This window comes from Stegodyphus dumicola, chromosome 9 (genome assembly GCF_044657685.1).
Source record: "Stegodyphus dumicola isolate Sdum_Otavi_A_Nest chromosome 9, ASM4465768v1".
NCBI classification, from domain to species: domain Eukaryota; kingdom Metazoa; phylum Arthropoda; class Arachnida; order Araneae; family Eresidae; genus Stegodyphus; species Stegodyphus dumicola.
The window spans coordinates 94,533,830-94,557,017 of NC_140776.1; the positions used below are offsets into that span (position 1 = coordinate 94,533,830).

Here is a 23,188-nt window from a genome sequence, read left to right on the forward strand (position 1 = left end):
ATTTAGAGTAAGATTTTTCGTTAATTTGATTGTCTAAGAATTACACGTAATGCAGAAGGTTAAGAGGGGGAAGGGCTCAAACCAAAAGGAAAAATAAGGGGCTATTGCTAATATAAAATATAATTCAGAGTTACTATATATTTGTTATATTACAGATAGTTTTATTGTATTTAAGTATCCCACAACCAACAGCAAGTTGTAAAACTAATTGCTTCGCTTTGTGACTTGCTCTTTTTAATCAAAATAGTTGTGTTATTGTATTATATTTTGTTAGTTTTTCTGTTATTAATTTCTAAAGTATATTTTACATTGCTTTACAATTAAGATGATGTAGTTGTTTTATAAATGTTAAATAATTAATTTTAGTGAAAATTACTTGAATAAGTAAAAGAAAATTGTGGTTTTATATAAACAACAACAATTTGTACAAAAGACTTTCAAGACAAGCTTGTAAAGTATTATGGTTATGATTATGATATCCAAGCAAATATTTTCCACAATGTGAAATTTCCTTGTTATTTTTTTTAAAACATTAGGACACGTTTTACAGTACTTTTACAGAGAAGGGAAATTGCAGAGTTTCAAAATTTCAATTGAATTTTCAATTTGCATTTGTTGCTAAAAATAATATCTACAAGATTTTGTTACTTTAAAAAATTATTTAGATGAAAATTTTATGATTTTGTTTTCAAAACTGAATTTCTTTTGTTTTGCTAATGCTTCCTTTTAAAAAGCCTTTTTTCTTTTTGAAGAGGGGGAATCTGTCAGATAAAAAATATATACATAACTCTGAATTATACTTTAAATTAGAAATAGCCCCGTGGCCCGTCCTTCTCTTTTGGGCCCTTCTCCCTCTCTATTCTAAAAGTAATAAAAGTAGTTTATTAGTTAGTAGAACTAAAGTAATAACTTTATCTAATGTAATAAAAGTAATAAGTAAATAAAGTTCTAACAGTAACCTTTTCGAAATTGTGTCACATCTGAAAACTAATTCCGCATTATGCCGTCTTAACCTTCTGCATTGCGTATAGTTCTTAGCCAATGAGATTAACGAAAAATCTTACTATAAATACCCTGGCAATCCAACTACTCACTCTTCTTCTTGGCTACTGTTTGTCTCGCAAATATCTTTGCTTTGTTTTACTGCTAATTACGCCGTGATCTAAAGTATGGTATGCTATATAAAGTTGTGGGATGCATATTGCTCCCCTTATGATGTGTGAAAAGAAATATGTTTCGATAATTAGTTCGTTTTTCAGCAATGAAAATTATGTTCAATTCGGCAGCGTCTGTCTACAAGTCTCTCCTTCGTTATGCATCTTTCAAACTACGGAGCGAAACAACTGTCCGAATCTGTTATAGTTATCGCCCAGTCATCAGGATAATTACAGTTATTGTTATTATTATACACACACACACATGCACATAATTTTATACAGAGTATTTCCGAACTGTTTTTTCAGAAATATGCATGGAAGTCCGAAACAATAATCATATAGGAACATGGGGTCGCATGGGCAACCCCGATATCTAAAGCAAGAACTGCAAGTAGTTCTTGCTCATACCTCTATCCTTAGACCTGTTCCTTATTAATTTCTTCTTCTAGGGTTGCATGAAAATTCTAAAGTATGAAAGCCTTGATGAATCGGACGTTAGACTTAGTGGCACATATCATTGCTGAAAGTGGTGTCCTTGTTGGTACACTTTGCATTCTTCAAAACGTTCGCTGATCGATGCATCGTCATTGAGAAGCTTGTATTGCATCTGAAAGCCGCAACTTCAAACAACTTGCTTTAACTGTTTTTATATCAAACGATTCTCTTGTGTAGACTCGTCTTTCACTGATAAACCTATTACAATCTGTCTTGTATCTGTCCTGTCTTTCGTCTCTCTCTTGGTAAGCCTAAAACGCGTCTAGGCTGCGCATGCGACCCTGTGTTACTGTATGACTATTGCTTGTTATGGGGTTCCAGACTTCCAAGTATCTTTCTAAACAATAGTTCTAAAATACCCTGTGTGTATGTGTGTGTGTATATATATATGTAAGAAAAATAAAGAATATATAAAAGATTAAATTAGCAATGTAAATTGCCTTTCTCTATTCTAAAAATAGTAACCCTTTTCTGCATTGCATCATTTCGAGACTAATCTATGTCATATGACTCTTACATAATTCTGATGATGTAAACGGAACTAAAACTCTTAACAGTTAATAATAATTTTACAGCAATATTAACCATTCAATCAGAATGCTTTGAGAACCAAAACTAACACAGTCTGACTTGAGATTTCATCCTAAACATTACGCACTCGCTTTCCACGCTTTGGCCTAGCTATCCGTTGTCTATCTGCTGCTGCTTTCTTGTTACAAAGATATAAAAAATGTAAGCCTTTTGGAACAGGCTGCACACAAGTAGGCACATTAAATGTGCTTCTTTTGTGTAGCCGTAACATGATGCTGAAAATAAAACTGAAGATTTAATCTGCCTTCGCCTCCAATTTCCTAGTCAATATGGATCAACACGTCTATGCAGTCCAAGTTTCTGCTCCTAAATATATTACAACTGCATCCAAATTCCTGCTTCTGAATATATTACACACATATATATATAAAGAGGGAAAGAGAAAAAAAAAGAAACCTATCATAAAACGTAGGAATTTTGCTTAAAAATTCAAACATTTCATGTTCTACCAATATTTTTTTCCTTCTAAAATTTTGGAATAGTTATAACTTACAGAAATATGTGATCATTAACACACAAACGCTTGATCGTTTTAATACTGTACTTGGTGAGAAAACAAGGAAAAGTCATAAGATCACAGGTCCCCCATAAAACCGTTCGTGTATTAATTTCGACAATCCGTAGGCGTTGGCGAAGCTTATCTCCCCCATAAAACTGCGAGATAAATTTAGCTGCGCAAAACTGATATTCTATACTTCAAAAAATAAAAGCAAGCCACAGTGTGCTTAAATAATTACCTTTATGGGGTAAGGCAATTCAATGCGATTGCCTGAGACGAATCTTTCTAATTCGAAGACAAAAGCAGCGGCTATCTCTGGTTATGAATGTTCCACACGTGAGTCTCTATCGCGACCAAAAATCCTGAATTCTTCGAGGAAAGTTTAAAAGTGTAAAATAAAAAAAAATTGAAGTGGCCAGCAGATGACTTCTCGCCAGTTGCATTTCCAAGGAATAGCAAAGGGCTCTAAATAGAGTATCACTTCCTGTTGATCTTTCGTAAATAAAATCTAATTTGTTTAAAACTTTTATGGCTCAATGTTAATTACAAACACCACTCATTTTTCATTGTTCTACTCTCACATAAAATGAAAAATCATTACTATATGTTCTTCATGTACACATCTGTTTTCATGTTTTGATTTCAGTACACCGCATCAATCGTAGTATAACCTCTGATCACGTAATGAGTTACTTAAGAGTCACAAAATTTTTAAAAGCAATATATCTTTGACATTCCCGATAGAGTGTTAAGGGGTGCCATATACGCTCGTTTTTCAGTTTTTCAAAATAAGCCTATCTTTATAATTCTCAATCGAATGTTAATTGTTGCATGTATTTTTTTATATTAACTATATTATTTATATTTGCTAAATTATTTCTTTGGAAGCTTATAGATAATGATAACATCTGGTGGTAGCATTCTTTTATTTGAAACGTGATTCGAAACAAAAATGAAACAAACATAAAATTGAGTATTCAGGCTAATACATTTAATTGCTTCCTAATGATCTTATTCTCATTGAATTAACATAATTTAACATAATTCCAAGAATATATTTAATGCTTATAAAGGCAGTGTGTTGTTGTCAATTACATACCTATTTTAGATACCAAATTTGAGAAGTTTTAGATTATCTCATAATTTTTAAAAATGTCTCTCCAGTAGTAAAGTATCACTTCCGGTTTCTCAGTTTTAGCCAAAATCTGTTCCCACTATTATAAAAGTCTTCAATACAAAACTTTAAAAGTTTTAGATTATATTTTAATATAGTTTTACATTAAAAACTGTTAAACTTCAAGTAAAATACTGCTTTTCGGTTTCCATTAAAGACTTATGGGATTCCTGAAAAGTACTTGTCTAGATTTGTTCAGTTTTGCACAAAATGTAATCAGTTTCTTTGTATTAATGTAGAAAGCTTAACAACGAAAGGTAGAAATTTTCCAAAGTTTTCATATAAAAGCTATCGCGGACAATATATTGCCACATACATATAGGCACGCAGACAGGCAGACATCAGTGAAAAAACAATAAAATCGTGTTTGGGGACCCTAATTCATACTTATGTATTGAATACTCGCCATCGAAATTTTTGACCGAAAACCTTAGCTCCCTTACCTATGTATATAAATTATCGAGAGGTAATAAAAATAGTGAATGCTAATTTTCCCTTTAGTGGGAGCTGTCAAAGTAATGGGGTTTCTTGAGTTAAATTTGTAAACAGTCTTTTATGGACTTCAAAGAAAGTAGAGTTTCGCCACTTCGATTATCCAATTTTACCCAGAATCTAATCAACACTTTATTTGAGTGCAGAAAGCTTAAATATGGAAATTTTGACTTTGAGGAAGTTTATCGTAGACAAAAAAGTCGTCATACACACACAAATACACAGACATCATTCTAAAAATAGTAAACATGTGTTTTGGGGGCCCTCATTTGGGTTTACATTCATTGTTCACTATCACATTTTTGAACCGAAACCGAAGACATTAACCCCCTTACTTAGATTGACGGGGGGGTTATGGAATTTTTCCAGTATTTAGCAAAAAAATATTTTCTGCTCTACTAAAATGCAGACTGAAAATATGATAAGCATTTCTTGAGCACCCTAAAAGACTGTTCAAGTAATCCTTTTCGCAACTACACGTTGCAAAAATAAGTTTTACTATAAATCTTATCAATATTTTTTTATAAATTTTAAATGTATTCTAAGCTTGTATAACAATTTCCAAATCATTAATCGCATTTTGTATCGCATTTTTGAATAGTGTCACAAGTACCGATTAAGGTTCGATCAGACAGCCCGCAACAGAATGAGAGAAAAAGTTACTGGAAGTCTTATTTTTAAAGATAGAAAAGCATCCTATCCTAAGAGGTGAGTTTTCTTCCATTGTTGTCTGGATACCATATTGAAATTTTAAATGTGTTTACAGATTGATTTACAGCAAATTTACTAAAATCTATACCATACGAATCTCGCTAATACCCAAATCATAAAAAGCTATTTGGTTGAAGTTAGTTTCGTATATATTGTTAATTGTTTCAGTTTAGCAAAATAATTAAAAATCACTTAACATGTAGGGTTTCCTTTAGTTAAATTTAATATATTATTCAAATTTCTGTTATCTTTCCTGAACTCGTCAAGTTCCCCTCGCATTTCCTTGCCAGGATGTAAATTTAAAGTTAAGTGAAGTGAGTCTTTAAACGAATGAATTTCCGAGTTGAATCGGAGTGTGTTTTCGCTAGCTAGCGCACGTTTCATTGCTAATCTTGGCCTTATACCTAGTAATACGCTCTTTGACCATTCGGTTTGCTAAATACGCCCCTTCGCCATTCGGATAATTGTGACGCCTGTTAGTTTTGTGGAGTCAACCTAATCTAGCCGTAACCTACCTTGCTAATCCAGCACTATTCTTATTTAGACTTGAATTGATTTATGTTATAACATTTAAGTTCAACCGCAGGTTGTCGGTGTTATTGTAAAGCATGAAGATCGTGCCTTCTGTTCTTAGTTTAAATTAATAAAGGGTTATTTTTCAGCCTTCTTCTGTGCTATTATTACTACACGCGCCTGGGCGAGAATTCTTCAGGTTAATTGAAAGATCTAGTTTAGTTTATGTGGAAAAGAAGAGAAAGATCTTATAAACAGAATTGTATTTTTTTTTTCTTTTTTCTCTTTACTTGTGGTAGAAAAATTTTATGTCTAATCTTTGTCAAGTATAAGTTCTCATACTATATAAATTTAATGACTTTTACATCCTGTGAATATGTTCAAAAGGAGTTCACTTGTCAAATTAATAAACTGCAATAACCTTAATAACCCCGTGGACACCTCTTTAGCATTATTATTACAGATCATTATAACATTTTGCTCCCAGTACATATTATATTTACCTGTTACTTATTATGATTATCTGTTATTTTTGTTACACTAAAACAGGTGTTAAATTTATTTTGTGAATTTCAAATTGTATTGAACCTATACTGTAATCTCTTTGTGTCCTAAATAGTTAATTTTAATAAATACTTTATGCGGGATGTTGTTGGGTACTCTAGATCCTTTGGAAAGGTTCAGTTGCTCATTTCCTCAAAGTTTCTATGTAAACTCTTATAAACTTTGCAATGTTTTAATAGTTAGTATGGGAAGATCTTGCCTGTTGACCCATGGTACTTCGCTAGTAACCTCCCTAACTTTACCTGTTCCTGCTCTTCTACCTGTCTAGCGAAAAAAAAATGGTATTGGGCCTCGATGGACAATTATTGAGCAAAAGGTTATTCAGTACATCAGCGCAGTGTCTAGCGTGAAGCTGAAGTCCGAAGTGAGTGGAATACAAGATCTGTTAGGTGGCCGCAAGCCACGAGGCACGAGTTCCTGGGTCGAAGCCCTATCCCAGACTAAAATTTAATATTTGATGAAGAACATAAAGGTAGCGTTTTAGATATGAGCGATAAGCAATTTTAAGTGAAAATGTTCGTAGGTAGGTAATGGTAGTAATGCCACACAACATATTCAATCAAAATTTGTATATAAATGTTCTTTATCTTATGTTTCAGTTATTTATTTAAAATTCCTTAAAGCAGGGACGCTCATAATATAGTGATATAAATTAGTTTAAACCCAGGAACATATAACTGCAATTACAGAGATAGCAATCTGGTGGAGCAATTATGAATCTGAATCAAACACAGTTTTGAAGAAAATGGTATAAAGGTTAAACAAAAACTATTAAAAGAATGGACCTCTGCATGGTTGGCCAAATATTCAACAAAACGACACTCCAAAAATACAATAAAATAAGTTCCTAAAAAATCAAGAATCACTTTTCAAAATCCCCTCCATCTATACCTTTTTCTAGAAAATTTGTCTTTTTGGAATTTTTTCCAGTCGCAAGAACATAGCTCGTGATGTTAATATTAATTTTCCTTGCCAACATTTTTTTTAACTTTTTATAAATAAATTGCATTGATGCTGGAATTAAACTATTTTTTAGATTTGATTGATAGAATAGTAGATTTAATTTTAATTTTAGCACTGGTAGAACATTGAAACTTTTTATGAATAAATTATATTTATGTTGGAATAAACTATTTTTAGATGTGACAGAAAGTGTTAAAAAGATAAGACTTAAAAGATAAAAATAAAAAATTTAAATTAAAAAAAAATAAAACAGCTTAAAATAAAAAGCTTAAATTTAAGAAAAGGAAACTTTAATATCGTTCAACGTAGTTATACTTAAAATTAATTCAAAATTAAAATCTGAAAAATTTCAGATTTTAAATTACGTCTAAAAGGAGCGTTTTTTAACATTTTGTCTGTTACCTTTATTTGTTAAACATCACGTTCTTCGCACTTAAACCATAAAATTCATTTCAAGAACAATATCGTAAAATAGTTTTAAATTGAGCATATCTTTAGAATTTCCGATACAGAGTCTTGCGCTCTTGCGCGCTGGAGATAAAAATGTTTTTTTTTTTTTTTTTTTTTTTTTTTTGTGTGTGTGTGTGTGTGTGTGTGTGTGTACAACGTTGCCATTGCTCGCTTTGAAACCCTTGAGTTTGTTAATCAAAAATACTTTTAAAGTTTTACAAAATACGAAATCAATAATAAAACAAATTCCAAATTTCAAATTTGGGCTTCCACATGCCCACATTTGCAGTAGGATAGCGTCATTCAAACTTCGATGGCTGTAGGTAGCGTCGTTTTATCACAATGCGAGAATTTTTATAGCTCTAACTAATATCTAGTATTCTTAATGATAATTTCTACCTTCTTTATTAAAGTGTGTCTCATCCCTTTCGTGGCGATTACGTCCGACTCCGCCATAACGTGAAGTGGAAAAAAATTGCTGCTGAAACAGGAGACCAATATGTGGTTTTCGCAGACATCATCAACAAGATTGCTCGGGCAAGCGGAAAGGTGAGTTGCTCTGCTATTTATTTTTGTGAAGGATTTATGATGACTGAAAGTGACGTTTTAATTTGTTCTGTTTTCCTTCCTCAGTGCCTCCAAACCTTGTTTGTTGTGAGCACGAGCTCAATGTTGGTGATGGATCAACGGACGCTTCAGATCAAATATCGGATTCCAGCGGCAGATATTTTTCGGATATCTCTCAGCCCATATATGGATGATCTGGCTGTCTTCCACGTACGATCCGTAAGTATCGAGCTCTCATAATCTGTGTCCCAAAGACACAAAAATTCATAGCTTTTTCTCATTACAAATATAAAAAGTGATTTTTGAGTGCAGCTAGAATTGAATTCTTAAAACTCTGTCAAGAATATTGCTCACAATATTTAAGAGTTTATAGCCTATAATGATTGCTAAAAATATCTTTTTGTTTTGTATGTAGAGTTACAACTGCAAACTATCAATTGATCCATAGATATCGAATAAAATTTACAAAATGCAGTATTTCGGTCTATTCAGCCCATATCTTCCAATCTGAAAAAGTACAAGAAGCAATAATTTTATATTATATTGTACTTCTATCAAACAAGAAAGCATCCATATTATATAACTAATATGTGAAAATAGAACTTTTAGGAGATATTTTGCGGTACCAGACGTTTGGGTTTAGCTGTGCAAGGCCCTTAGGCTTAGTAACAATGATGAAGCCATTTATCATGATGCTCTAAATTCAGCTTTGATTGCAGAATTTCCGAATCCTAATGAATTTAATAAAATTGGTGAGAATTAAAAGAACAAGTGTTCGTAAGAAAAATATTAAATGACTCTCAAAGAAAATATTTTAAAGGAATAAGATCTAAAGCCAAAGTTATTAATTCCGTAAATCTTCTAAATAAGTTTGTAAATTAAAAAAAAAAAAAAAAAAAAAAAAACTTTTTTTTTTTTATGTCTTGTTCACAAAACTCCTTATATGACATTTATTTTCGAAACCGTTGGTCGACATTTATTTTCGAAACCGTTGGTCGAAATTCCAATTATATAGAACTATAATTTCAAAAATATCGTTATTATTTTAATTGATTTATTAACAGATTCCTCAAGGCAAGTTGAAGATGACTCAAAAATCTCAAATAATAAGTATAATAATAAGTGAAAAACATAGTTAAATTATTATCAGATTCGAAGATTTTTACTAGTAATTATCAAATCTTTCTTTCTAGAGCGAAGCAACGCGGAAGAAAGGAGATTTTCTATTTGAAACGGGTCATGTGATCGAGATCGTGACGAAACTGTTCCTTGTTATTCAAAACGCAACCGGGAAGCCACCCGAGATCAATATCTCCACTGAGTATGGATAAGTTCGGCTTCTTTTTTCTTTTCTTTACAAATTATTATCGAATGACTATATGAGATTATCATTTATTCTATGCTCTCTCTCCCTTTTTTCGGTTATTACTTCCATTAGTTTTTGCATTTGTATTTGATATTATATAGGATGTACAAGATATTCATATTTTAAGCTTAAATTAATCAATATAGAGATTTTCTGTACTAGACACCATATTTTGGTGATTCACAGATTAATTAAGCAGCTGTGTTGATATTTAGATAAGCAGTTAATTAATTTGTCTTGAATTCTAATCAAAGTATTAATTTGATTTAATTTAAAAACTGTGTATTAATTTCACCAGATTTCATATAGATATGGAATTTAAAACCGTATATATTTTGTAATATATTTCTCCATTTATGGCTTTGTTTTATCGTAAAAGTAAAAATTCTTTCTATTTTTAATAAACTTTACTTTATTACCTTTATTATCTATCTGTTCTTATTATATAAAATTTCGGTACTTTTCCGTTTCGCCGGCACAAACGATAAAGTCGCCAATAATGGTACAACTGATGCCAAACGGCATATCTTCGCTGGTAACCTTTTACGCTTCATTTTCAAAACAAGTTGCAAACAAACTTTTCTTATTAGATTGATTGTTTATTTCAATACTGGCATATAATCGCATAGAATGTTTACAAGATAGTTAAATTTTATGCACTAAGACCATTCGCGGTTATTAAGTCAATTAGAATGCAATCACACTGCTCACTCGAAGGCGAAAATATAAAAAAGGCAAAATCAAGGGTTAAATTCACCAATTCTAACGAGAATGCACTAGCGAAGTGAAGCACTGCGGTTTTACATAATTTCTGAGTAAGCTATTCGTACGAATTGAAATAATTCTCGCATTTCAACTTGTATTCCAAATTAAGATTTCATATGAAATTACTGAGAGAATTTGATTTTTGGAGCGTAGTTTACATGAGATGAGATCACTTCGGGTTACGTGACACGAACCGCCGAACCAGCCATGAAAGCATAGCAAATTCTTAAATTAATGTCTTTTTACAAATTTATTGTCTTTATTTATCGGCTTTTTACAAAATTTTAAACCATATTAAAATGTTTATGCCTTCAAAATAAAAAATTCTTAGAACTAACATATTTTATGAGTATACTGTATGCTGTCGCCAACAAAGTCTGCTTGGCGAGATTTGCGCCGGCGAAACGGAAAAGTACCAAAATTTCTCTTATTTTTTACAGATAGTACCTTACATTTTATTTTAATTTTACGTAAAATTTGCCGAAAAAAATTAGACCAAAAATACATCTTTATTTTTCCCCTTATCAGATTTTTTACTTCTGTGTAAGTTTTCAACGCATTTTATCTAAGAAGCCTTTTACGACCTCTGCGACTTTTAAAAACTGGTGACTGTCACATATTTTATTTACATGCTTTTAAATTTATCGAATTTATCGAACAGTTCTTTAAAGCTAATTAATTTAATAAATTTAATTTAAAATTAATTACTCCAATTTAATAAAGCTAGAACTTTTTTCCTTTTAAATGCATTTATATTATGAATTAACTAAATGTTTTATCTCTTTTCGTTGTCTTATTTTTAAAAAGATCTATCTAAATTTTGCCACTTGTCTTATACATTGCATTTACATTCAGAACAAACCTTACGAAATTAATTTAGGTTTACTCCTTTAATTCATAATGTAAAAGGTCTTATGCGTATGTTTTCCCTGTAAAGAATAAGACAAAAAAGTACCAAAATAAAAACCTTAAATTTGTTTTTATTTGTGGCTGTCAGTAGATGTAACTAATTGCTTCTTTTTTCTTCCTAATGTTTTGATAACAAATATTTTACCTTTAATTAAAATACATGAACTACACGAAATCCAACTTAGAAATACCCGAATTCAATTTAAGAGCAAGAACAAGTGCTAGTATAATCTTTCTTTTTATAACAGATTAGCAACAAATGTTCCTGATTATTGTTGATTGCTGACATCGCATGAGGAAATATTTTATTTCTATACTAATTAGAGTTTTAGATAGTTGTTGTTCTGTACTAAGAAGTTGTAAAACCAAGAATCGACAGCAGTTTTTAGAAGAGTAAAGAAAGTCAAAGGATATTTTTCTCACAATCATACTTACATGAGCCCAAATGATTGAAATATTAAATGTTGGGCCATAATATGCATCAAAAAAGGCGTGCGGCTACCGATCAAGAACTATTTTTCACCAATCATTTTCTAAAATCATTAAATTTATTTTACATATTCATAGTTTTTATTCATCTAAATTCTAATGCACACAATTATAAGCTGATTGCGTTTCTTCTAGTATTTGCGAGAAGGGAATGTTTCTTTCATAAACTGAAGTATACGAAACAACATAATGAAAGGTCTCTTTTGAGATTTAAGGACGTTATTCAGCAACTTTGCTTGAATATAAAATAACGGTGAATAAATCTGGCTTAATTTAAAATAATGTGGACTTCGCTTTTCATATTATAAAACCGTTTAAATGCTTTACACTGAAAATTACCAAACAGGTAGGTAATGTACACCGTGTTCATAAAAGTCTTTACCCGGCCATTATCTTTGCAACCATTGGTTGTTCGCGTATATTTCAAGCTATAAAAATGTTTTAAATGATGCAAAGTTTCATGTTTTCGCGTTTTTAAAATAAAAAACAAAATTCTGTAAAATACAATATGTAACCTTTTACACGTTCCTTCGGTCCCTACTCTTATATCTGGGAAATTTTGTACTCATTATAAAAAAATATCTGATTGGGACAAATATGACTTTCTTGTGCGGCCTATTAAATTATACGCATTTTTTGCTGTATTTCATTTAAATTTATTTTCTCGAATTTCATTACAGATGTATGTCTAATTCGATCAAATTTCTGAATTCGAAGTTCTGACTTCGCGGCAAGGCAAAAATACATAAAAACTATATCTACATTAAAAATTGTAAAATACAGAAACCCTAAAACTTCAAATAGTTAAAAGCAGTTTAAAAAAATATTTTTACAATTAAAATTAAAATTAAAATTATAAGCTAAAACAAGCAATTCTTCTAGCGGGCAGGAAGACAATATTTTCGGTGCACAACATTGAAAGAGTGTTTTTAGTCACACTGGGCAAAAAACACTGAAGTTGGTGCACCATCTGACTTAATTCACTGTTCTACTAAGAGTTTCAAATGTAAACAAATGGTGGCCTCGTTAGGCTTAGCGCCACTTGAACTTTTGAATTGTTAATATTTCTACAACTATTCCATGTGTATTAACTAAAGTCAAAAAACATTAACCAGAACATAAGAACAAAACAATTCAAGCCGATTGCAACCAAAAGGGGGATGCACGGCTACATCTTATAGCAGTCCCATATACAAAACTTCAACGTTGTGAGGCTGCTCGTTTTTGTGTTATGCGAGATACATACGTACGTACAGACTTCACGAAATAATCTCTTCTGAATCCATTTTAAATCCATCTCACAATCCGTTTCCGAAAAAAAGAATCCTTTATTCTGTCTGTAGATACGGGATGTCACGCAAAAACGTCATTCAAGTGGATTCGAGAACAGTCAAAATGTATATATTCGTTGAAATCAGATACCCGAAATTTTCCGCGATTAAAATACATACTTTACTTCGTATAAAGGAGTAATAAAGCATAAATCTGCCTAAGATATTTAATTTCAATGTTTGCTATATTTGATGTTAATTTGAGTTTGAAATAAAGTTAATAAATTACAGTAATTCGAGGTCGATGTTTTTCCCTTAAATAATATTCAAATATATTAACCAACATCGTTATTTATAATTTTGTTACATTTGAATTGTTTGAATTTGTTACATTTATATTGCTGAAAACTTTTTCACACCAATTACTTTAAAATTAAGTTTAAAAATACGTTGTTAATATCCTCATGAAGTTTTATTACTTCAGAATCATAATCTTCTAATAGTAAAAACAATGCATTAAATAAATATTTTAAATTTTTAATGAATGCAAACTTGAGTTGGTACATGCCTTCCAATGTTTTCTAGAATATGAATTTTATGAGATTCTATGAATAAGATCTCCATTTTGAAAGAAAATTGTATTGATCGATATTTTTCATAATAATTTGCATAGAAATACTAGTCATATACTATCTTAAAACCAGAATATTTTTAAGAGAAATATTATATTTTTAATTTCGTGTACATGCAAACATTTGTCTCTTCGATCAGTGTACGCCCCAAATTGTGAGTATCTCGGTCAAATTTTATCATACGGGAGTCAAAGCTTTTATGTTTAATTTTTTATAAAGAGCACAAAATTTTCCTAACTATAAGAAAGAATGTGTTAAAAATTACATTTTATATTTTATAAAAAAATAATGTCTTTTAATTTACAAATATAAGAATATGAATCTTTGCACCATTTAAAACACGTCTGTAGTTAGAATTATACGTCTACGACCAACGGTAGCGAAAATAAAGCCCGGAAAAGCTACTTTCGTTGACATGGTGTATATCAAGGCCGCAAGTGATTATAGTACACTGCATATGAACAAAGAGCATTCAAAATAATTTTTAAAGTTTACTCTGAAAGACTAAGGTTTGAAAACGTATTAGTATTAGGTATTTAGTATTATTAGTTATTTAATCTTACTTAGTATTTTAGAAACTACGTATTAGTTTTAAATTGAACTTAAAAGTAAACAAAAATGACTATGCATTTTAAAAAAACCATTTTTATTTCTTCAGAAATACCTGAAGCTCTTAAGTATTTAAGTTTAAACTATCAAACCTTAAAATATTATTTAATATTCATCCTATATGTTGCATTTGCTAATAACAGTATTTACTATTCATTTCAAATACTTATTTTGCGAGCAGTTATTTATACTACCATTTTTATTTTCACAGATTCGAGGCAAATTTTGGCAAGGAAAACGTCGTCTTAGCATTTAAATGTGCCGGATTACCTGAAGTCCAGCCCGGCCAAGTTAAGATATATAGACGCGGTAATCGCATGGAAGTGGTATTATGAAACGAAACCTTCCTTCTACAACCTGCAATCCAACCAGAGGTTGAACCAGAAATTGGTTGAAAAGAGAGCGTTCGAAACACTTGTTCAGTGAGATCTCTTCAGAATCTGGTACCTGGTTGTGCCGGAATTTCCAACCTTTCTAGTTCTTGAAAAGAACTAGTCTTTTGACAGTCGTGCGGAGAAGTCCTTTGTCACTGGTTAAAGAAATCAAAATGTTCATCACGGCATAGCCTCTGAAAGATTTAATAAAAGTAATTAATAATAATAAGGAGAAACTGCGTGGGCGATTCTACACCACCGTGATTGAATTTAGCAATTTTTAGGAAATAATTAATAATAAAAATATAGAGATTGAATTTTTTGGTGCTCTGAAGTTAAAAGTTAGGTCTGAAGAAAAGAAAAGTTTATTACATATTGTACATAAATTATCCGAGATTTTTAAACAAAGTTTAGCAATTATGAATTGACTGTTGCATGTTAAAGTCTTAAAAACATATACACGTTATATACCTTCCGTTTTATGTCGATTGCAGTACTGTTGTAAGTCGCTTTTACATGGATAAAAGATACAGGTTTTTTGTTTCTTTATTTAAAAAGTAGCAAGGAAACTCAGGCTTATAACTTAATATGAATTTCAAAATATTAATATAGAATGCCCTTCAAATTTTACTCTATGATGATAATGAATTACTAAATTATTAAAGAACAGTCTAGTATGACTTAAATATTTCGTTAATAGCAGATTACTGAAACTGATAGCAAATTAGACTAAAGAATAAAATCTGCAGTAAATATATCATGATTGACATATAGAATCAGTGGCAAAAATGCATTCGTTGACTCCTATTTATTCCATGTATAAAAAACTACTTGAACTGTAAACTGCTAACAAAGTTTAATCAAAACCGATGTTTTCTAAAATCAAATAGCTGAATTCCTTTGTGAACTTTTAATGTACAATATTCAAATGATTTTTTGAAAAGAAATATGGAAAATAGTTTTTATATTTTAAATTTCATCAGACATCAGTGTAGTTTTAATATGTAAATTGCTCTGAAATTAGAATTAAGTTACATTTAAAATATTAGTTATTGAAGTAATAATACTATAATAAATCAAACTATCATTTGCCTTCTTGGCATACTGATAAAATACAATCAGCATATATACTTTCCGTGCTGTCTTGTAAATAGATGTTACGATGGAATATCACTTCGTTTTTGGCTTAAATTTTAACTGAAGACGATAAAAATTTATTTGCAAGTTTTTCGAATTATGTGTGTCAACTTTTTTCTTAATCCTGTTCAAAATTATTAAACAAATTTTGAAACATTTCAAATATTTTTCAAAAATATCTTACATTGAAGTCAAGAAAAATCCCAAACATATATCTCTTTGAATGTTTTAAATATATCAGTTCCCTTAAAAGAGAGTAATATGTTTTCATTAAAAATAACTAATCTTCTGAAGATCTGTACTAGGAGAAAACTTTCAGCTGCATTAAGAATCAAACAAAGCCATAATGAATATAATCTTTAAACTACTGCATGTTTTATGTCTGTAGATGCAGAACATATTAAACAAGTGTTTTGAGGCTCCCTGTATCTTGAAAACAATTACGAACTTTTAAAATATTTTCATAAAAGTTCTTTCTATTCAGAGAAACTGTTTCAGAGGACACGATATATCCTTTTTCCTCCAAAAATACAATGAGAGAGAAAAATGTTTAAACATTTTCTTATATGCCCAACTGCACTTCTTAAATAATGGGGAAATATTGCAAAGGAAAACTTGATTTTTGAAGCTGTATTTAAATGAAAATGTTTCAGATAATCTCACTAGAAATGGAAAACTGGTCTGCAGACAAAATTAATAATTATCTATTAATTCTAATATATAAACTAATATAAAATATTTTACTGAATATAATTCTTCTTTTCTGGACCTTTGTTCAATGAGAGAAATTTCGAGTACCTGTGCTATGTCCATGTAAAAGTGACAAGAAATTCATCGTACAGTAATATATAACATTTTTTGTTCAATAGACTAGCTAAATATCTTTATCAAGTGAAAAGCGACACAAAGAATTATTTACGTAAATTTTGTATAAGTAAAAAAATATATTGCTAGTTTCTAGCCTAAAGTTTCTTCATTTAACTCTCCTTCAAAGATGGCATCATCTATCTTCAAAGAGTAGAAAGGTATTAATACTAAGTATACTCAACTCTATAAAGTAACAATATGCATAAATATATATGTGTACATGTATATATTTATTCATCGTGTAAAGAACGATTTATTCTCACTGCCATGAAGATTGAAAAAAATCAGTTTTAAAGAAGGAGCGATGATAATTTTAGTTAAGATTGAACAATTGGAAAAAGAATGCTTGTGCTGCTGAAGACCTCGCTTGAAAGTACATCATCCTCATTTTCATCTTCGTTTATGCTGTAAAACATTCTTGGAATCAAAAGTGGCACATCAGTCTTCTTCAAAAGACTTCAAATTGTTAACAAACTTGGAGAAACTGCTCAATTATCACATGTTTTGTAAGAACGTCTTAAACTATTTTATTAGAAATATAAAACTAGTTTCTGTTCAGTTTTCCCCTCCTCTGAAAAATTATAATTAAGTGTTAATTTTAAAATGCAGTTGTGTATATTTTTTCTGCTTTAGTATTATGCAGTGTATTTTCTTTTTTCACGATGCCTAATTTAAATGTGAGAAATTAAACAAAGCTGAAATTCTGAAGCTTGTATTAAGTTGTACAGAAATTAGGTGAAATTAACATATCCTTATTATTTCACAGTGGATTTTCTCACATGTGTATTTGTGTAAACCATTCTGGGTTAGCCATGTAACGTGAAATATCGCCAAAATAAGTTTAGAATTCTGTATATTGCCTAAATGTGCCAAGTAACTACTTTCCAATTTCAAACCGCATTTTAATTTTATGCATTTAGTTATGCATGATAACCAGTTCTTTATTTTTAATTTGCTTATTATAAACTTAATAAAATTAAGATAATCACTAATCTTGAACATGTTTAAAAAATTTAATTAAAACCTGGATTTAATTACGTTTTATTTTATATATTCTTTCTGACCTGTTAATGAGATTTATTACCTTATCTTCTAAAACTATTTAATGGTAAACTTTAGTTTCCTTTTTCATGCCGGTAAATGTTTAATGTATTTCACTTATATAATAAATTGTATTTCTACATATCCTAAATTTTGTTTTCATGTAAATCATATTTTGTCGTGTTACAATGTTTATTAATAATGAATACTATGATCTAAACTTTATATACAAAATCTGTGAAAGAAGAATATTCATAAATACGATTGTTTCTATGTTATTAATTTATTTTTAATGTTGACTATGATTTCAGATTCTATAAATACACATTTATCTGTTAATTATTGAATATAAACAGCTAAAAGCAAATTTAAGTTTTAAATAAAATTTTATTCTTCATTGAATATTTTACTTATTTTAATATCTTGCAATGGGAAAGGAAATAGGACATCATAAAGCTCGAAATTTAAATGCCCTAATGCAGATATTCACACATAATAACAGAAGTCTAAATGTTCTGAGATTTAGATATATATCAGAAATCTTCACGCTAATCATAATTGTCGGAATTTTACAAACATTTTGATAAGTCTTGCAGTTTACTGAGTATAATTCAACAGTGCTTTTATAATTTAAATTTCATCTGACTACCTAATTTTTTACGTTGTTTTAATGTGTAATAGTGTATTTTAAAAAATTCGTCTTTGACACTGAAACTGTATTTAGGTATTAACTATCTATCTTTCATCTATTTTGAAAAACTATTTTTGTACTCTGCATCAAATATAAAATTCATAGAATTCTGAAACTTTAAAGGAAGTCTGATGTTTATGAACTGTACTGAATCCTAGATATTTACTTTGGCAATTGTTTTTGTAAAAAAACTGTATTCTTATTAAAGATACTATGTGCTTCCTAAAACTGAATACATTCTAAACTTCTTTTTCCCAACTCACTAAGTTTCAACGTATTGCCAACATTAATATTATTAGCAAGAATGAAATATTTACTTTCGAGGCATTAAATATTAATAAAAAAGTATTTCAGCTCAAATCACTAAGAAAGCAGTGTTTTGCAAAATGATGCGCTTCTGTTACATCTGTATGATCTAATTCTGAACTTAAAATTTACTTAAATGAAAGACATATTAAGTAATTAAAATAGCCTCTAAAAGATAAATAGTGTGTCCTCTCAGGGATTGTTTATTATACAATCAATTTTACCTAAATAAAAATGTTTTATGTCTCAAAATATCAAATCAGTGGTTGAAAAATCAGTATGTTAAAAAAGAAATCTGTTAATTATGATAATTTAAAATCCGTTCCTCTTTCCTTAATTATATATATATATAAAAGTTTATTAATAGGAAATAGAGGTAATAATGACAGTAAAAGGTGTGGATAATTTCAGTGACAAAACTGTGTTTGAATGAGTTGTTCTAAGCTACACTTTTGAGCAAATCTCGATGCATTTATTAATGTTATAGATTTAACTCTTGTAGAATCCTAAATCTAGCAAATTGTTGCCAGCTATTTAAATATTTACCGTAATGTATAGTTTTTGTATATTCATGATTCTCTATACATAATTTCGTTTATAATGCCGGTTTGTCGTAACGTTTTATTTTTCTTCAAAGGAAATGTGGAAAGAGTGAATTACTGGAGCGACACAAAATATGTTTGATATATACAATCTGATAATTTAATTTCAGAACAATATATATTTTCATTTTTTACCTGTATTTAAAAAAGCAGTAAGATTTTATGTAAGCAATTTTCTTCATAAATTCTGATGAATATGTCAATATTTTGGTAAAGAAATTTCAAAGTATCTACCCTCAGGATTACTCAAAATATAAGATGTTAAGCTGAAATCACAAGTAGTCACATATATTATATGTGTTGTTATATGTCATATGACATCAATTATTTTACTATATGCCACAAATAATTGCCGCCGTATGCCGAAAAGTTTTAGAAGAGTTTAAATTAGAAAGAAAGCAAACTTTAGAAACTTTCTAAAAAATTGCACTAGAAGTATTACCATTAGTTTTAGAAATGATTTCTTTCATTAAGTAAACGAACAGGCAGTTTTCAACTTACATTAAACAGTTTTCAGTGCTTTTATTCTAATTAAAATTAAACACCACTCCTATTTAGCAAAGGAAAATAATCATTGCGTTTGATTTAATACAAATGACCTTACAATACGTAAACTTTGAACCACACTCAGCAGACTTACTAAATGTTTAACACTGATCTACTTATTTCAGACTAATTGTACTATGTATCAATAATTCCCAGATTAAGCATTTGCCTTTCTAAGTTAATAAGATATGTAAACAATAGCTATTTTATTTTTCCACAATCATACCAATATTTAATGGTACTTTTGCATTAACGCACTTATCGGGTGAAAATTAATGGCTTCGCGACATTTTTTAAAACGATTTCCGAACAATAGATATTTAGGGTAAGCTAACAAACATTATCAACATCTGTAAAGACTTTAGTAATTTAAAATACAAATTTTAGTTGTCAATTTGTTAGGATTGTGTGACATTAAAAAAATTTGCATTCATCACAAAATTTTTCTGTAATTTTTTGCGATGCTTTTTCTCCCAAGTACACAGCGATCTGTTTTCGCTTAAAACACTGGAGAACTACAGAGACTCATTTTCTCTTGAAACATCGGAGAATAACATCGCACAAATCTCGACAACTTCAGCTATCTATCAAACGTATCTCCTCGTTGTTCCCTTTAGAGATTTTGCTTTAAAATTCTGCTGAATTTTTACCGAAGTATCTATCATTGCTGACAATTCTCACAAACGCATATTTTAAAACTAAGTTTAAAGCAAAAAACATAACCCGATTTGCTTATAAAACCGTTGGAACTTGGAATGCAGGAAAAAGAAGGCATACGGAAATAGTGACGTTGCTTGATTGAAATGTTGTTGTAAGAATATTTGCCTAAAGAAGTATTATGTACATGTAGTAAAGAACTATTATGTTTTATTTAATATACTGTTTATAATATAGTTTAATTAAATAATCGCAAAGTAAGGCACAATCTTTGTTTGATTCTATGTTTTTTTAATAGAAGAAACAGACGAAATTGCCTTATCTTAGTTTTACTATAAGGGAAATAAAGATTTAGGTGCGGAATGATTAAGCTTTTTTAACTTGAATTCAAAGAAATTATGTATAGTAAAGATAAGTTATTATTTAGAATTTAGTGGAGATTTTTATTCGCAATTAAGTTGAAATTTTCACATAAATCAAAGATATATTCTTAATTTTAACTTATTAAAGGTTTAAAAATGAGGCTCGATGGCGCAGTGACTAGCGCATCGCGCAGCAGCATCACAGGTCCGGGGTTCGATCCCCGGGCTGGACGAGGTCAACTCAGCCTTTCATTCCTTGATTTTCCATCCTTTGGGTCGATAAAATGAGTACAAAGTTCGCTTGGGGACTAAACACTGGGGGTCCTGCGACAAGCTGACAGCTTTTTCAGGGCATATGCTTACGCACCCCGGGGCCCATTGTCAAGAAAGCAGATTTCGGTGCACTGCAGACATTGGCCCGTTAGGGCTGTTACGCCACTGAGTTTAGTTTTAAACATTTTGAGCTTAAAAATAATCAGTAAAATTTGATGCATGTGTGAAAAATTTCCAAGGAAGCATTCCATTCACTATATTGCGCTTTTGAGCCGCAACAAGCAACATTTTATTTCTCATAGAATATTAATTATCATGTTTATTTACTGTGAAAAATTTCCAAGGAAGCATTCCATTCACTATATTGCGCTTTTGAGCCGCAACAAGCAACATTTTATTTCTCATAGAATATTAATTATCATGTTTATTTACTGATGTTAAAGCTTAGTTAATTTAAATTACAAATCCTAAGTTAAATGAAACAATATTGGCATATGGAATAAATGCTAAACTAAAAGTTATCGAATTAAAAAAATAAATAAATAAAATTCCTTATGATACCAATTTAATGAAAGATATGTGCGTTCCGTTGTATAATGCTGTATTACTATTTAGTGCGAAATATTCTTTGTTGAACCGTTAAAGAAAAATTTGTTAATGTGATAATTCTTTGTTTTTCTCAATTAATGCAAAGTATTGAAATAAATACTATCCAAATATACATTATAATTGACTTCTAAAATTACATTATAAGATTTTAATCTCTAATTTTACAATTAATACAATTTGAGGCTTAATTCCAGAAAATCACAGGGAAAATTTACATAAACGCAAAACCAATTGTTTCGTTATAATTATCACAATGCCTTTCCGTATTAATAGATTCATAAAAGAAGATATATATATATATATAAATTTTCTGTTGCAAATCATTTTCTTAAAGACTAGGGATTAATTTGGTCATTCTCCATAATAAATATCTCATAAATATGATTTATTTACGATGATATTTCTTCGGAAAAACACGAGCAGTAAAATTTTAATTTCTTACTCCCTTCTTTTTACATCATGATTATTTCTTCGAAAATAACTGAAATTTTAGCAAAAGAGAATAAATTACACATAATTCTTCCAAATTTTTGGAAGCAAAGGTTAGTGGAGAAAATCAAAAAAATCCTTACTAAACTTTATTTTTTTTTAAATTTCTACAAAGATGTAGATAAGCGTTTCATAGGTTTCCTCATAAACGTCAAGCAATACTTCATTTTAATTTTTTCAATTCGTCCTGTTTGTAATGAATCCAAAATTTAGAATATAAATATTTTTTTTTCAAATTTAAGAATTTTGTCTTCATTTATTTGAGTAGTAAAATGATTTAAACTTGTTTAAATATTTTCATATTGCGAGTATTCTTATTCCTCTTATTATGTACTTTATTGTTTTACTATATTTTCGATCTCTAGTTAAATATACTCTTTTCACATATCCTAAATTGAAAAATAACTGTCCTTTTTGGTGAAAGTTTCAGAATTGTTGACTGAAAAGTTAAAAGTTGCATTATGAGATAAAACTTATTCCAGATATTTATGTATTACATTTTTTAATTTTAAATCATTGGTGAATAATGGAACATCGTTGGACTAGTTTTTTTGTACAGTTCAGTAGTGTGCCGCACCAAATGTACAGTTTATCCTTCTAAGATAAGTAATTTATATGAAGAAGTTTTCATATTAATTTTGTAATAAAAATTTATAATTATCTGATTGTCTTTTGTTTCCTTTTATATCAAGTATAGCTGAAGGCACAAGTGCTTCCTGATATCCTGAATGTCAAATAAAGCCACAACAAACGACAATTATTTAACGTTCTACACGTGCAGAGTTTAGTAACAGTTCCTAAATTTTGTACAAGATTTCGTAAATTTTGGTACCTCAAAGCTGTGCCTTTAAGATTTTTAATGATATTTTCTAGAATACAAGCAGCTATTTAAAGGAAGCTTTTTTATAATGTCTTTTATTTTTTATTTTTAGAAGCAAAATGGGTTACTTTCTAAATTGATATATTCAGTTTCTCTTCCATAATTTACTTTTTTCTGCATTACAGACCCTCAGAATT

The 23,188-nt window shown here is 29.7% G+C and overlaps 1 protein-coding gene across 2 annotated transcripts in view; it reads left to right on the forward strand.

Moving 5' to 3' along the window:
- Myo95E (Myosin 95E) overlaps positions 1 to 22,836 on the forward strand; it is a 111,346-nt gene extending 88,510 nt beyond the window's left edge. For both annotated transcript variants that reach the window (XM_035349909.2, XM_085823777.1), the window contains 5 exons: positions 5,010 to 5,116; positions 8,023 to 8,158; positions 8,243 to 8,395; positions 9,370 to 9,497; positions 14,429 to 22,836. In XM_035349909.2, the coding sequence (XP_035205800.1) occupies positions 5,010 to 5,116; positions 8,023 to 8,158; positions 8,243 to 8,395; positions 9,370 to 9,497; positions 14,429 to 14,552 (648 nt within the window). In that variant the 3' untranslated portion in view covers positions 14,553 to 22,836. The remainder of the gene's footprint in view (positions 1 to 5,009; positions 5,117 to 8,022; positions 8,159 to 8,242; positions 8,396 to 9,369; positions 9,498 to 14,428) is intronic.
- Positions 22,837 to 23,188: the final 352 nt, after the last annotated feature.